General features: G+C 41.9%; 2 protein-coding genes across 2 annotated transcripts; both read left to right on the top strand.

Moving 5' to 3' along the window:
* The first annotated feature begins 2,069 nt into the window (after positions 1 to 2,069).
* LOC118401328 (charged multivesicular body protein 1a) lies at positions 2,070 to 10,488 on the top strand. The gene is made up of 7 exons (XM_035798738.2): positions 2,070 to 2,231; positions 2,844 to 2,863; positions 2,958 to 3,035; positions 3,770 to 3,916; positions 4,098 to 4,226; positions 7,404 to 7,600; positions 7,848 to 10,488. The coding sequence occupies exons 1-7, from the start codon at positions 2,225 to 2,227 to the stop codon at positions 7,867 to 7,869; spliced, it is 600 nt and encodes a 199-aa protein (XP_035654631.1). The 5' UTR covers positions 2,070 to 2,224; the 3' UTR covers positions 7,870 to 10,488.
* Positions 10,489 to 13,378: 2,890 nt separating this feature from the next.
* LOC118401327 (P3 protein-like) lies at positions 13,379 to 15,833 on the top strand. Its single transcript, XM_035798737.2, has one exon. It carries the CDS (start codon positions 13,934 to 13,936, stop codon positions 15,332 to 15,334), a length of 1,401 nt encoding a protein of 466 aa, XP_035654630.1. The 5' UTR covers positions 13,379 to 13,933; the 3' UTR covers positions 15,335 to 15,833.
* Positions 15,834 to 17,060: the final 1,227 nt, after the last annotated feature.

Below are 17,060 nucleotides of genomic sequence, written 5' to 3'. Positions count from 1 at the left end.
AAATTACGTCAAATCACGTTATATCTACCATCGCTTTGATTGGACTGATCATCATTCTTTTAAAATCTTATCTAGGAAGCTAGACATGCAGTCATCATCATGACAATCTTGACAATCTACTGGCAAATCCTTTTCAATCCTTGTCACAGGAAGAGAAATTATAGATAAAACGTATCGGAGCTCATTGGCCATTGGACATAAACATTACACAGCAAGTCGGAAATCGCAAATTCAACAGTGAGTGATTTGAAAGGAATCGGTGGCTAACTGCAAGCAATGCAGAGCAATTACTATTTTGCTTCCACTGCTTGCTATTCAGTGGAGAGGGTGTGTGGTCCAAGTCTGGGTTTAAGAATTTAAAACATCTGTCTGAAAGAGTCTCTTTTCCAAGCTTAAAAGAATAAACATTCACACGCAACACCATGGGTCAGTAAATGTTTAATAAATTGTCCATGCTGTCATCCTGCATGACTTCTGCTGCATTCAGAACAACTGGAAAATTGGAACTGAGAAATCTCAGATTTCAGTGAGTTCAAGACAACCGGAAACTCTGAAAAAAACGAGCTCTGACTGGGAAAAAAATACATTTTGAACTGTCATCCAACTTGGAATTCCAAGTCGGGAACTCGGGCCTCTTTCTAAATCAAATCAAATCAAATATTATTGGTCATACACATATTTAGCAGATGTTATTGCAGGTGTAGCGAAATGCTTGTGTTCCTAGCTCCAACAGTGCAGTAGTATCTGACAATGCAGTAGTATCTTAAAATGATTAACAACAATACACACAAATCTAAAAGTAAAATAATAGAATTAAGAAATATATAAATATTAGATTGAGCAATATCGGAGTGGCATTGACTAAAATACAGTAGAATAGAATACACTATATACATATGAGAAGATCCACTGACGTCATGATTCAACCTTGTTTTTCCCCAGAGTTCCCAGTTGTCTTAAACGCACCAGAAATCCAGAGAATGTCAGACTTTGATGACAAAGTTGAATTTCAAAATTTGCCCACAACTTGGACCGCCGTGCCACCTTCTTGTTCAAGTGAGCACAGCACAACAACGGTGAGTCCAGAAATGTATTGTATGCTGCCGCATAAATTATGTAATATGCCAGGGAGATATGTATACTGTGGCTAAGATAGTAGTACTAAGTGTATGTTGTGTAGCTGTTAGTAGCCCATGTGCCTCACTCACCCTAATAATTTGGTCCATTTTCCCCTCATAACTTAGCCTACTGTTATGACTTTGTGCTGCACATGTATCCTATAGCCTGTTTTAGAGAAATGTAATCATCGAATATATATTGTAAGACGTTTCATTGTCTGCTTACATGCCTCCTTTATTTATCCCACGGTTCTGACTTGGTGTACAAGGAGAATACTGTAAGAACGCCCATGTTCTGAATTCTGTTGCTGTACATTTCAAAAGTGCTGAAGAAATACTTATATTGACCAAGTCCATCCTAGCTCTCTCATTAATGTCTTAATCGAAATGAGGGATTGCCTCTTATCTTCTCGTCATCCCCAGGGCCTTATGCCATAGTACATCTCAGTTGTCAGTAGAAACCACATTTATTTAACAAAGTCAGCCATATCAGCTATGTTTTTTAAAAGGCAGTAAATGAGGCTGAGTAAACTGTTTCGCTGCCAGACAAGACCCTGCTGATAGCCTGGTGTACCAGTGGTAAGGATTCCCTCCATTGTGCTGAAAAGAAAGCTGTGCTTTTAAGGACAGCTTTATGTAGGCCCGAACAGTTTGTGGGCACCGATTGTCACCGTTATAGTGAAATTAATGTATTGTTTAGTGTTGTGTTGTGGCTTTGCTGTCATGCATCTAAAATGGTATTTTTTAGTTTGCCCCACCAATATTTACATCCTAATATCGCTACTGGCTGTGGCGATATTGAGGTTCATTCTTCTCATATGTTGTTGTTAGCAACGGTAACTACTGCTTTTTGACAGCACGCTTTTCACTGTAAGCGCCTGGCTGAGGTTCCCTGAATCTATCCAATCACCGCTCTCATGCGCTTGACCAATGACGTGGATGTATTTAGGCTGGAATACGTCGCTAGTGGAAAGGGGCGTGGCTTTGGCTAACCTCGTTTGGGGAAAGAAAGACTCATCACAAAAACAGAATATCAAAAACATTAAGGAAATTAGCTCGTTGTCAAACTAAAACACATGTTTTGGGTCAAGTGAAGGCACGCTGATATGGATGGTAAGTCGTTTTCGACTTTTTATTTGACGAGATTGTGAATTTACTTTGATCTATGTCGTGCGTTATAACGCTAGTCAGCCGACATAAACTAGCATAAAGGAAAAGCTTGGCAGCCAGTCGATAAGATAAATGTTATGATAGCTTGCTAATAGCCTAATATTAGTTTATATTAGATTTGACCAAATATACACATTTTGTAGCTAGCTATTAAAATCTCACTGCAATGTCAGATGTCACCAGAAGCTAGACGAGTATTCAAAAACGTTAAGGTTTAGACGAGTAACGTTAGCTACATGGGGATTCAAGATATGTTTTTTTTAAACTGTCTGGATGCCTAGATAGCTAACTTCCCGTTTTCATTTATTTGTAGTTAGGTGGCTAGCATTGCGCGTGTTATCGCCATTGGAGTAGTGTAGAGTTTGAAATGATCAGAACGCGTTGACAATTTATACAATTATATGATTTTGATCCAGACTCCGAGATTACTAGCTAGCCCTCAGTCTGTCATAGTCGTCATTGCACACTGTCAGTGCAAAGTATTCCAGGCCCAATGCACTGGGCTGTATCTGTGTATCACCCCTTTCATCTCATTTTTTTCTTTCTTTCTTTCAGACACACTCTTCCAACTGAAGGTATATAAGAAATTAGCCGTTGTCATTGTGGAGCTTAAACATAGTTAATAAACAATTTTACACTTTAAAATGTCTGCTTATACTTCTCTAACAGTTTACAGCAAAACAGCTCGAAAAACTTGCCAAAAAGGCAGAGAAAGATTCAAAATCCGAGCAAGCCAAAGTTAAAAAGGTGAGTAAAGGGAGGGCTTTCTGAGAAAGAATGTAGGCTTGAACATGGTTATGTGTAGTAGATATTTGTTTTTTGTTGCAAAATATTTTGCTACGCGACTCGTTACGGGTATGCAGGGTGTGGTATTTATTGTTCAGTGGAGGACTGCTCATAATAATGGCTGGAATGGAGCAAATGGAATGGCATCAAACACATGGAAACCATGTTTGATGTATTTGATACCATTCCACATATTCCACTTCAGCCATTACCACAAGCCCATCCTCCCCAATTAAGGTGCCATAATCCTCCTGTGGTAATACAGGATCAGCAATCAGTCTATCCCAATAGCCTATAAACAACTTTATTGTTGACATTCGTGTCATTAAATAGTTAATTTAACTGAATAATTATTAGTTACATGTTCAGTTGGACTGGTCGACTAAAGATGTGTGCAGCACATTAACCAGCAGGTGGCAGTGGAAGATCATGGTTGAGGCTCCACCAGTCCATTACTGTCCTAAGGATTTAAACAGAGGACCAGGGGCCATATGTATCAAACGTCTCAGAGCAGAGATTGCATATTTAGGATCAGTTTTGCCTTTTAGATCACTATGAATAAGATTACATGGACAGGGGGGGGCCTGATCCTAGATCAGTATTCCTACTGTAAGATGATTGTTACACATGCAGCCCCTGAACTTGTTTTCATAGGCAACTGAACAGACTTTTAGTGTGTATGTTTGTCTCACCAGGCTCTTCAGCAGAAGAATGTGGAAGTTGCCAGAGTATATGCAGAGAATGCCATCCGTAAGAAGAACGAGGGCCTTAATTGTCTGCGCATGGCATCCCGTGTTGATGCTGTTGCCTCCAAGGTCCAGACTGCTGTCACTATGAAAGCGGTAAGTCTATTCCCTCTGCCTAATCATATGTTAATATCATCCAATTGTGTGTCTCACATTAGTCATTGTCATCTTTTCTCTTGACCCCCAATCTCAGCCATCCTCGCTACTGGCTACTTTCATAGAGATGTACTCTCTGTCCTACCTTTGTGTGTAGCACTCTTGTGTTTTATATCCCTAGGTCACAAAGAATATGACGCAGGTCACCAAGGCACTGGACAAAGCGCTGGGTTCCATGGACCTGCAGAAGGTGTCTGCTGTTATGGACAAGTTTGAGACGCAGGTCCAGAACCTGGATGTTCACACCTCGGTGAGTGGCACAAGTTTATAAAAAATGTTCCTCATCAATACTAAACAAAAATATAAACGCAACATGCAACAATTTCAAAGATTTTACTAGTTACGGTTCATAGAAGGAAATGAGTAAATTGAAATAAATTAATCCGGCCCTAATCTATGGGTTTCACAAATAGACAGGGGCGCATTCATGGATGGGCCTGGGAGGGCATACGCCCACCCACTTGAGAGAATTAGTTCTTCCCCACAGAAGAGCTTTATTACAGACAGAACCCACAGGTGAAGAAGCCAGATGTGGAGGTCCTGGGCTGGTGTGGTTACACATGGTCTGCGGTTGTGTACTCCACACACAGAGACGCGTATAAAGCTCTCCCTCGCCCTCCATTTCGTAAATCCGACCACAACTCTATCCTCCTGATTCCTGCTTACAAGCACAAATTAAAGCAGGAAGCACCAGTGACTGTCTATAAAAAAGTGGTCAGATGATGCAGATGCTAAACTACCGGACTGTTTGCTATCATAGACTGGAACAGGTTCTGCGATTCTTCCGATGGCATTGAGGAGTACACCACATCAGTCACTGGCTTTATCAATAAGTGCATCGAGGATGTCATCCCCACAGTGACTGTACGTACATACCCCAACCAGAAGCCATGGATTACAGGCAACATTCGCACTGAGCTAAAGGAAAGAGCTGCCGCTTTCAAGGTGCGGGACTCTAACCCGGAAGTTTACAAGAAATCCTGCTATGCCCTGCGACGAACCATCAAACAGGCAAAGCGTCAATACAGGGCTAAGATTGAATCATACTACACCGGCTCTGATGCTCGTCTTATGTGGCAGGGCTTGCAAACTATTACAGACTACAAAGGGAAGCACAGCTGCGAGCTGCCCAGTGACACGAGCCTACCAGACGAGCTAAATAAGTTATATTCTCGCTTCGAGGCAAGCAACGCTGAGACAATCACGAGAGCATCAGCTGTTCCGGTTTGACTGTGTGATCACGCTCTCCATAGCCGACGTGAGGAAGACCTTTAAACAGGTCAACATACCCAAGGCTGCGGAGCCAGACGGATTACATGTTTCAAGCAGACCACCATAGTCCCTGTGCCCAAGAACACAAAGGCAACCTGCCTAAATGATACAGACCCGTAGCACTCACGGCCGTAGCCATGAAGTGCTTTGAAAGGTTGGTAATGGCTCACATCAACACCATTATCCCAGAAACCCTAGACCCACTCCAATTTGCATACAGACCAAACAGATCCACAGATGATGCAATCTCTATTGCACTCCACACTGCCCTTTCCCACCTGAACAAAAGGAACACTTATGTGAAAATGCTATTCATTGACTACAGCTCAACACCATAGTACAACTAAGCACCTCCCTCTGTTGTGTCGTTTGCACAACAGTGGTAGGCCTGATCACAAACAACGACGAGACAGCCTATCGGGAGGAGGTCAGAGACCTGGCTGTGTGGTGCCAGAATAACAACCTATCCCTCAACGTAGCCAAGGCTAAGGAGATGCTTGTGGACTACAGGAAAAGGAGGACCGAGCACGCCCCCATTCTCATCGACGGGGCTGTAGTGGAGCAGGTTGAGAGCTTCAAGTTGACGTGGACACCGAGGAACAACAAACTAGAATGATCGAAACACACCAAGACAGTCGTGAAGAGGGCACGACAAAGCCTATTCCCCCTTAGGAAACTAAAAAGATTTGGCATGGGTCCTGAGATCCTCAAAAGGTTCTACAGCTGCAACATCGAGAGCATTGCATCACTGCCTGGTACGGCAATTACTCGGCCTCTGACCGCAATGCACTACGGAGGGTAATGTGTACGGCCCAGTACATCACTGGGGCTAAGCTGCCTGCCATCCAGGACCTCTACACCAGGCGGTGTCAGAGGAAGGCCCTAAAAATTGTCAAAGATCCCAGCCACCGCCGTCATAGACTGTTCTCTCTACTATCGCATGGCAATCGGTACCGGAGTGCCAAATCTAGGACAAAAAGGCTTCTCAACACTTTTTACTCCCAAGCTATAAGACTCCTGAACAGGTAATCAAATGGCTACCGGGACTATTTGCATTGTGTGCCTCCCCCCAAACCCTCTTTTTTTTTTTTTAGGCTGCTGCTACTCTGTTTATCATGTATGCATAGTCACTTTAACTATACATTCATGTACATACTACCTCAATTAGGCCGACCAACCAGTGCCCCCACCCATTGGCTAACCGGGCTATCTGCATTGTGTACCACCCGCCACCCCCTCTTTTTACGCTATTGCTACTCTCTGATCATCATATATGCATAGTCACTTTAACCATATCTACATATCCATATCTACATGTACATACTACCTGAATCAGCCTAACTAACCGGTGTCTGTATGTAGCCTCGCTACTTTTATAGCCTCGCTGCTGTATATAGCCTGTCTTTTTACTGTTGTTTTATTTCTTTACTTACCTATTGTTCACCTAATACCTTTTTTGCGCTATTGGTTAGAGCCTGTAAGTATTTCAATGTTGTATTTGGCGAACGTGACAAATAAACGTTGATTTGATTTGAGGCCGGTTGGACGTACTGCCGAATTCTCTAAAACAACTTTGGAGGTGGCTTATGGTAGAGAAATGAACAACAGCTCTGGTGGACATTCCCGCAGTCAGCATGCCAACTGCACACTCCCTCAACTTGAGACATCTGTGGCATTATGTTGTGTGGCAAAACTGCACATTTTGGAGTGGCCTTTTATTGTCCCCAGCACAATGTGCGCGCCCCTGTGTAATGATCATGCTGTTTAATCAGTTTATTAATATGCCACACCTTTCAAGTGGATGGATTATCTTGGCAAAGGATAAATGCTCACTAACAGGGATGTACAAGATTTTGTGCATAAATCATTTAGAGAAAAAAAGCTTTTTGTGCGTATGAAACCAACACTTTACATGTTGCATTTACATTTTTGTTCAGTATACATAATGGTTGTACTCCTAATCAATTTAATTTATTGAAGTCATTCGTTTTCAAGCCTCTTGTTAACGTGTCCCCTTCTTCCCTAAGACCTCTAGCTCACTCGGCCTCCTCGACCATTTTCCTATTTCACTAAACCCTTTATCTCAACATGCATTACTGGACCCTTCTGGATAATTGCATTAATTGTGAAACAACATAAACCCACTCACCTATAGGTGATGGAGGACTCTATGAGCTCGGCCACCACACTGACCACGCCCCAGGACCAGGTGGATGACCTCATCGTCCAGATAGCAGAAGAGAGTGGTCTGGAGGTGATGGACCAGCTCAGCCAGCTGCCTGCAGGAGCCACCTCATTGGGAGAGAGCTCCTCACGCTCACAACAGGAGAAGGAGGACCAGCTGTCTCGCAGGTACCCTAACAATGCAGCATTCACTGGTTACTGTGGGACATTTGGCTTGTTTTCTAAATGAAGGAAATGTGTTGACAAACTATTCTCAAATTATTTGACTGTAAAGTAGTGTAGATTCTGGCTAGATGTGTTGGTGCTATGATAGCTCCCCTCTTTAATTGTGCATAGTGATATTCCAATGATCAACATGCACATAGACCAAAGATTTTCATATAAATCAACAATTACACTTTCATTTACATTGCAGGTTGGCTGCTTTGCGGAACTGAACATCTCTCAACTATTCGCGAGACAGGAGGCGGCTAGACAACCGCTTGGAAACAAACAGCTGGGAGCTGTGTGATTCTATCAAACTGTTCATACCGTGAGGACCTAATGAGCCTATTGATTTCCATCCTCACGTCTATTTATATACACACTCACACTGTGGTGCTGAAAATACCACCTGAGAAGGCATGGGTCTCTCTCTTCCTCTCTCTCTTCCCCCTCTGTCTCTGTCTGTCTGTCTTTTTCTGTTGCACATCTTTTTTTCCCCCACCTTTCATTTTCCTTTTCCCATATCAGTCTTTCTATTCTCACTCATTGTCTTATATTAATTAGGGATCCCTCAAATCAAAATAAAGTGTTATTTGTCACATCCTTCGTAAAACAACGGGTGTAGACCAACAGTGAAATTCTTAATTACGGGCCCTTCCCAACAATGCAGAGAGAAAAAATATCCCCCTTGGTTAGTTGTACTTGTGAATTTCAGTACATTGTCACATGACATATTTTTGGATTTATATTTGAATTGAGGGTTTTCCTGAGAACATGAAGAGTTTTGCAAAATGTCCAAATAGTATATTGGAAAAGGGTGTTTTAAAACACACATTTGTGTGATATATTGAAGCTTGGACCCCCAAAAGTTATTTATCTGGATTGTACCTATCAGATAAGATTAAATGAATATACATAGAATGAATAGAACGGACAAATCATTGACTTGAATGGATAATATTATTTAGTGCTCTGATGTTTCCCAGTTTGCACTCTGTTTAGCACTAAACCACAGTCATCTCTTGACACACTGTATTGACAACACTAACAAACAAAATTAAGACACTCTATTGTCTACTGCTTTCTCCTAACTCTTAAAAGAAATAATCATCTGACATATTGTCATTATTTCTATATAGAGGGAGGACAATTCTCAGTCATATTTTTTGTTTTCCTGATTATTTCTGTTAAAATATATTACTAATTCATGCCTATGTTATTTTACTTTGAATATGTGTGCCTTATTGGGATGCAGGAGTATGCATAGGTCTTCTTCTCAGTGCCTGGATGTATGTAGTTAGACATATAGTGATTGATCCTATGTAAGGTTTTAATATTGAGGTTTTGGGACTATAAAGTTCTATCTGCCAAAATAATATTCTGAGATAATTTGCTTTAAAATTCTGAACCCTCTTTGGTTTGAAGTGTGTTAGAATTGTTTTATCTTGTATTCTTTTGAATTTAAAAACATGAATTGTGGTATATAGAGTAGAGAACATTGAACCGAACAAGGCTATGTCAATAACATTTTGACAAGTGCAGATATAGAGCCTTATAGTCCTGAACTCTTGAATTATGTTGCCATATAACAAGGATGTCCCCTTTCTGTCCACATCACATACAAACCAGAGATTTGGCTTCTGTAGCTAAGACATTTTGGGAATACATTCCTTTCTTTTATTTTACATGGGAATAGTTATTAATACTCAAAGTTATGCAAGTTTAGCAGTATTTTGGTATATTTAGCCATCTGATATGAACATTTTGTTATTTCAACACTCAGGAAATGACAGCAGCATATGGCACCACAAGCAAACTGATAGACTTCTGGATTATCCTATGGTTGCAGCATTTGTAACCAGGAAACCATGTAACCATGAGTTCAACCATCAGACTGTGGGTGCTGTTTCAACACATCCTCAAATGCATGTTTTACTTTTTGCCAAAATAAGCTCACATACTGAAGAGTTCATGCTGTTAAAAAATGATCTGTGATGCTGTGAACATTTCTCTTTAGTGCTGCTTCACACAATTATTTTGCTTCCTTTTCTGTGGGGAGGGATGTCATTATTATTAGCCTTTCAGATTATATAACATACTTGCCGTCAGTAAAGATTGTTTATGTTATGCATTCATCTGATGTAAACAGGTCATGTAGGTAACTGTTGATGTCAGAGAGACAGACTTCTTATACTGTACATGCCTACTGTATAGCTTCAAAGTAAACCTCATTTCTCCCCATGGTCATACTGAAACAAGGGTCTAAATTGTCTACAATGGCTTCAGAAAGTATTCATACCCCATGACTTATTCCACACTTTTATGTTATAGCCTGAATCCACTCAGGAACATTCAATGTCGTCTTGGTAAGCAACTAAGGTGTATATTTGACCTTCTGTTTTAAGTTATTGTCCTGCTAAAAGGTGAATTTGTCTCCCAGTGTCTGTTGGAAAGCAGACTGAACCAGGTTTTCCTCTATGATTTTGCCTGTGCTTAGCTCTCCTGTTTCATTTTAGTCCTTGCCAATGACAAGCATACCCATAACATGATGCAGCCACCACCATGCTTGAAAATAGGAAGAGTGGTACTCTGTGATATGTTGGATTTGCCCCAAACATAACACTTTTTGTTCTGGACATAAAGTTAATTTCTTTGTCACATTTTTTTCCCCAGGTTTACATTACTGCCTTATAGCAAACCGGATGCATGTTTTGGAATATTTGTATTCTGTACAGGCTTCCTTCTTTTCACTTTACCAATTTGGTAAGTATTGTGGAGTAACTACAATGTTGTTGATCCATCTTCAGTTTTCTCCTATCACAGCCATTAAACTAACTGTTTTAAACAAGTCACATTGGCCTCATGGTGAAATCCCTGAGTGGTTTCCTTCCTCTCCGGCAACTGAGTTAGGAAGGATGCCTATCTTTGTAGTGATATACCATGTAAGGTGTAATTAATAACTTCACCATGCTCTAAGAGAAATTCGATATCTGCTTATTTTTTATATTGACCCATCCACCAATAGGTGCCCTTCTTTGTGAGGCATTTGAAAACCTTCCTGGTCTTTGAGGTTGAATCTGTTTGAAATTCATTGCTCGACTCGGGGACATTACCAATAATTTATATGTGTGGAGTACAGAGATGAGGTAGTCAATCAAAAATCACGTTAAACATTATTATTGCACACAGAGTGAGTCCCTGCAACTTCCTATGTGACTTGTTATGCACATTTTTACCCCTGAACTTATTTAGGCTTGCCATTGCAAAGGGTCTGAATACTTATTGACTCAAGACATTTCAGATTTTCATTTCTAATTCAATTGTAAACATTTCTAAAAGTATAGTTATATTTTTGACATGGGCTATTGTGTGTAGGTCAATGACAAATCTAAATTTAATCCATTTTAAATTCAGGCTGTGAAACAATAAAAACGTGGGAAAAAATAAAGGGTGGTGTTACTTTCTGAAGGCACTAGGCGTGTATGGAATCATAAGAGGCTTTTTTCCTGTGTCTTTTGTGAGGTATATTATCTGCCCTGTGGCTCTTAACTATCACTCTGCAAAATGTCTGGAGAGCTCTCCAGTTCAGCAGGTTGTTGGCTTAAATGCTTTCACAGAAGACCAGACCTCTCCCTTTTTTCTTGAAACCTCTGAGTCATGAGTCAAAGTAGGCCACATACTGCACAATAGATAACTGCACTCTTTTATCAATACTATGAAAGTAGCTACACTCACTATCTATGATCGATTAAATAGCTTTCTCGGAAAAAATGCTGACTGGACTCACTTAACCTATTAAAACGTCAGGTAAGACACTTCATGCTATGAATCCATTAATCTTATGTGATGTGCCCTTGCTGTTCAGAGAGCACAGGGGGTTCCCTTACATCATGCGAATGGTGGTATCAAATTTCACAATTGCATTTGTTGTGTATGAACGTCTTAGCAGCGACCTGCCTGGAACTGGATACCGTGCAATGTGTGTGTTCATGGTCACTCTGTTTTTGCTCAGTGATCAAATATGCAGCGGTCCAAAGATCAAGAGAATTTGATAGTGAAACATGTTCCTGTAGTGGCAAATCAAGCTTCCGTTGCAGCATGGTCTCATAGACTTGACAAGTTTCTCCATAGATAAAACCATAAAGGTTACAAAATCTCAAGTTGCCTACTACGTTTAACCTAGATTTCCTATAGCACACAGAGGATGTGTTATTCAAGAGCTTACCAGACATCAAATATCTGGTACTAGAACAGACTAGCTTGAACACCTTAAATCCACCCTTCTGCTCGACAAACATACCAGGTGCTCCCCCTCACACACTGCTGAACAAAAATATAAACGCAACATGTAAAGTTTTAGTGTCATGTTTTATGAGCTGAAATAAAAGATCCCAGAAATGTTCTGTATGCAGAGGAAGCTTATTTCTCTGAAATTTTGTGCACACATTCTTTTACATCACTGGTAGTGAGCATTTATCCTTTGCCAAGAAAATCCATCCACCTGACAGATTAAACAGCATGATCATTACACCGGTGCACCTTGTGCTGGGAACAATAAAAGGCCACTCTAAAATGTGCAGTTTTGTCACACAACACAGTGCCACAGATGTCTAACATTTTGAGGGAGTGTGCAATTGGCATACTGACTGCAGGAATGACAACCAGAGCTGTTGCCAGATAATTTATTGTTAATTTCTCAACCGTAACATTGTTTTAGAGAATTTGGCAGTACGTCCAACCGGCCTCATAACCGCAGACCACGTGTATGGCATTGTGTGGTTGAGCAGTTTGATGATGTCAACTTAGTGAACAGAGTGTCCCATGGTGTGCACCATGGTGGTGGAGTTATGGTATGAGCAGGCATAAACTACGGACAACGAACACAATTGCATTTGTTGATGGCAATTTGAATGCATAGAGATACTGTGACGAGATCCTGAGGCCCATTGTCATGCCATTCATCCGCCGCCATCATGATAATGCATGGCCCCATGTCGCAAGAATCTGTACACAATTCCCTGGAAGCTGAAAATGTCCCAGTTCTGGATTGCATACTCACCAGAGCATTGAGCATGTTTGGGATGCTCTGGATCGATACATACGACAGCGTGTGGTCACGCTAGATACTGACTGGTTTTCTGATCCACGCCCCTACTTTTTTTTTTAAAGGTATCTGAACAACAGATGCATATTAGTATTTTCAGTCATATAAAATCCATAGATTAGGGCCTAATCAATATATTTCAATTGACTGATTTCTTTATGTGAACTGTAACTCAGTAAAATATTTGACATTGTTGCATATTTTTGTTCAGTATAAGAAAACAAGCTCCCTTGCCCTGCTTGAATGCATTATTTATTGCATAAATCATGTGTGTGATGCCACCCTTACAAAAAAAGATTGCAGTAATGTTGAAGTCTAACTACAGTTACAGTGCAATTCCTTGGAATTGCTGAGTTATTCAGCAATTACTGCTTCCAAAATACCACAATTGGCTAGTTACTGGACTTTAACTGCAGTTTCAAAACTGCAATCTTTTTTTGTAAGGGCAAAATAACTAAATAAAGGAAAATATCTCCAGCCACAATGAACTGCAGTTTATATGTTTTGGACTATGTTTATCTTATTCCACCATTTTCCTTTAGTCAACATAACATGACCACAGCATTTTGCAGTGGGTCCTCCCCCATAAATAAACGGTGTATCCTCTATGATGATGAGAATGCAGCCCACGCATGGAAGAAAGAACACCCCCACAATTAGATTTTTCTCAAGTGACGTTGGTGCTTATTTTGGTAAGGGACCTAGAGAGTCAACGCAAAAAAAGAGAGTTAACGCTAGGGGCTTCTCTGATTGGATTAAAATAAGTCTTAGCGAGGGAGTGAAATAAGAGAAGAAATCAGGGGAAAACGGCGGTGGTGACAGTTGGCATAGAGACAATAAAAACCGGAATTCGAGGCGACGGTTCGCCGAGGCAGATATTTCTTCTTAGCACGAAAAAACGATTCGTGTATCGTCTGATATCGGTCAAATATGACAGCAATTTTTTTTATTGGAATTTAAGCAGCGTTCAAGTCGAATGGGGCGGGGTGATGTTTAAATTCCGGTAGAAAGAGAGCAAGAACACGGGTGAAGCTAAATGGGTACCAGAAGGAATGTAGACCCCGCTACATACGTAGCTGTTGTATCAGGGGATCTGAGAAGTTTTTATCGCGTTCTGTAAAAGGGAGGCGGTTTAAGACGGACTGGGGACGTCGCAGGCTGGGGAGCAGCGTGTATTTGCGGCGCACCTAACAATGAGGACGCTATTTGCATTCTGTTGTCTCTTCTTGATAACGAGAGGAACAGATCCGCCAACGGAGGGCAGGTCCCTGACAGACAACAACAACATGAACGTGACGGCCGACAGTAACAGAAGGTATATACAAATCGGGGACGGGACCTCCCAAGAATTTGAGTTTCCCGAAAACACTAAGGGCGTGATTGTAATCTCCAGTCAATACCGAAGCGCCGTAAGTACGAAGGGCCGCGAGAGCTGGAAGCAGACGGTCAATGTAAGCTCCTTGGATTCGGAGGTTCTTTCCATCCTGAATGTAAGTAACAGTCATGCGGGGCCCGTGAAGAGTTTCATTATCAGCATAAAGTCTGGGTTACCGGGTCGGGCACAACTGCTCATCCAGCTATTGGAGTTGGACCAGGATTCTTTCCCTGTTGTAATTGAAGAAAGGACAGACTACTGCATCAGGGTGGCGCCTGGCAGGGATGACCCAGCTGCCGGGCTCATACAGTCAGGCGTGCTGTCCCACTTTTCTGAGAACCCTGTCCTATTTGCCTTGCTGCCGCTCATCTTCATCAACAAGTGTGCCTTCGGGTGCAAGGTAGAGGTAGAGGTGCTGAGGGGTCTCCTGCGGAAGCCTGTGCCCCTCCTCTTGGGGGTTGCAGGGCAGTTCCTGGTCATGCCACTGTATGCCTATGGTCTGTCCAGGCTATGTTCCCTGCCAAAGGCCCTCTCCCTGGGCCTGGTCATCACATGCTCTGCCCCGGGCGGCGGCGGAGGCTACCTCTACAGCCTGCTACTGGGCGGGGACGTCACCCTGGCCATCTCCATGACCCTGGTGTCCACAGTTGTAGCTGCAGCAGCCATGCCCCTGTGCTCTGCCCTGTACGGCAGGCTACTGGGTGTCCACGCTGCCCTCCACGTGCCCTTTATCAAGATCCTGGGCACCCTTCTCTTCATTGCCATCCCCATCTCACTGGGCATGCTGGTGAAGCTACGTCTGCCCAAACTGACCCGCGTGCTGCTGGCACTGATCCGGCCCTTCAGCTTCGTGCTCATCGTGGGTGGCATCTTCATGGCCTACCAGATGGGGGCGTCTATCCTGGCCAACGTGAGACCTCAGATAGTGGTCGCGGGGGTGACCGTGCCCCTGTTTGGGCTGCTCCTAGGGTTTGGGATGGGGAAGCTGGCAGGGCTGGCAGTGCCACAGAGGAAGACGGTCAGTATTGAGGTGGGGGTGCAGAACAGTCTCTTGGCGCTGGCGGTTATGCAGCTGTCGTTCCGGCGGGCGGAGGCTGACTTTGCGTCCCAAGCGCCCTTCATAGTGGCGCTCAGCAGCACCTCTGAGATGCTCCTCATCGTCCTCGGTCACTTTGCCCATCGAAAGTTCTGTACCCCCACCACCCGGACTGAAACCTGATTGTAGACAAAGTTTCTGTTCTTAACCAAACCTGTGGAGGTCCCAGAGTGTTGGCTACAAATCACACACAACAATATGAAAACAATCATTGACATTGACACTGTGTACACAGGACAGCGAATGGACATTTTAAATAATGTATTTTTTCTTGAAACCAAAGGCCTTTTCCCGCTAACCCCCTTTTTTCTTCATTTTTTTTAATGAGATTGTACTGAAGAGTACCTCATGTAAATAGACCGAAAGAGAAATACCTATTAAAGAAAATATATTTTTCTATAAAACATTTTTTGTAATTGAAATTATTGATTTGTTTACAAGAGGTCTATGTGTCAAAGGAATGGGAATGGTTTTGAAAACAGATTGTTTGTCAGATGGAAAAGTATGGTGTTTGAAAACTACTGTTACTAATTTTGTTGTTCTGGATTCAAATATGGTTTTCTAAGAGTCCATGTACTTTATAAAGAGGAGACGTAAAGAAATAAAAGCATTCATAAAAGCAGTCTTGAGTTTGTCCAAGGAGGATCTTTATTTAAACAAGGAATCTTAACACTGAGACGTACTAAAGTAACAATTGTGCTGCAGCACAGCTGAGCAATATAGCCAGTACCTTTGTTTCTTAGGGTGTTTCCGTGACAATATTTGCCTGTGCATAATATTTGTGGACTGATTAACAGGTTTCTTTGTGTGTGCCAATGCGAGGACATTTGCATGTGTCTTTGCATTGTGTATTTGCATTTGTATTATAACAATCTCATAACACATCTATGTTTGCATGTTATGTTAATGTTTCTAAGCCTTTTTACTCCTGAAATGGAGGTTGTAGTTTTCAATATACATTTTTTTTTGTGTAGTACATAGGTCTTTGTGAGAGGGCATGTTATGACTGGAATGAACGTGATTTTTCGGCAGGTGAAATATGCTCATACAGTCATAATAGCTGCCTACAGTGATTTTGAAAAGTATTCAGACCCCTTGACTTTTCACCCATTTTGTTATGTTATGGCTTTATTTTAAAATGGATAAAACAATTTAAACTCAGCAATCTATACACAATACCCCATAATGACAAAGCAAAAACAGGTTTTTAGAAAATGTAGCTAATTTATTAAAAATCAAAAACAGAAATACCTTATTTACATAAGTGTTCAGACCCTTTGCTATGAGACTCAAAACTGAGCTCAGATACATCCTGTTTCCATTGATCATCCTTGAGATGTTTCTACAACTTGATTGGAGTCCAGCTGTGGTAAATTAAATTGATTGGATATGATTTGGAAAGGCACACACCTGTCTATATAAGGTCCCACAGTTGACAGTGTATGTCAGAGTAAAAACCAAGCCATGAGGTCGAAGGAATGGTCCATAGAGCTTCGAAACAGGATTGTGTTGAGGCACAGATCTGGGGAAGGGTACCAAAACATGTCTGCAACATTGAAGATCCCCAAGAACACAGTGGCCTCCATCATTCTTACATGGAAGAAGGTTGAAACCACTAAGACTCTTCCTAGAGCTGGCTGCCCAGCCAAACTTAGCAATTGGGGGAGAAGGGCCTTGGTCAGGGAGGTGACCAAGAACCTGATGGTCCCTCTGCACTCTGACAGACCTCCAGAGTTCCTCTGTGGAGATAGGATAACCTTCCAGAAGGACAGCCATCTCTGCAGCACTCCACCAATCAGGCCTTTATGGTAGTGTGACTAGACAGAAGCCACTCCTCAGTATTAGGCAC

This window comes from Oncorhynchus keta, chromosome 22, assembly GCF_023373465.1.
Source record: "Oncorhynchus keta strain PuntledgeMale-10-30-2019 chromosome 22, Oket_V2, whole genome shotgun sequence".
Lineage (NCBI taxonomy): Eukaryota > Metazoa > Chordata > Actinopteri > Salmoniformes > Salmonidae > Oncorhynchus > Oncorhynchus keta.
Note: the sequence above shows the minus strand (reverse complement) of the source record. Positions and strands in the feature narration are given on the sequence as shown.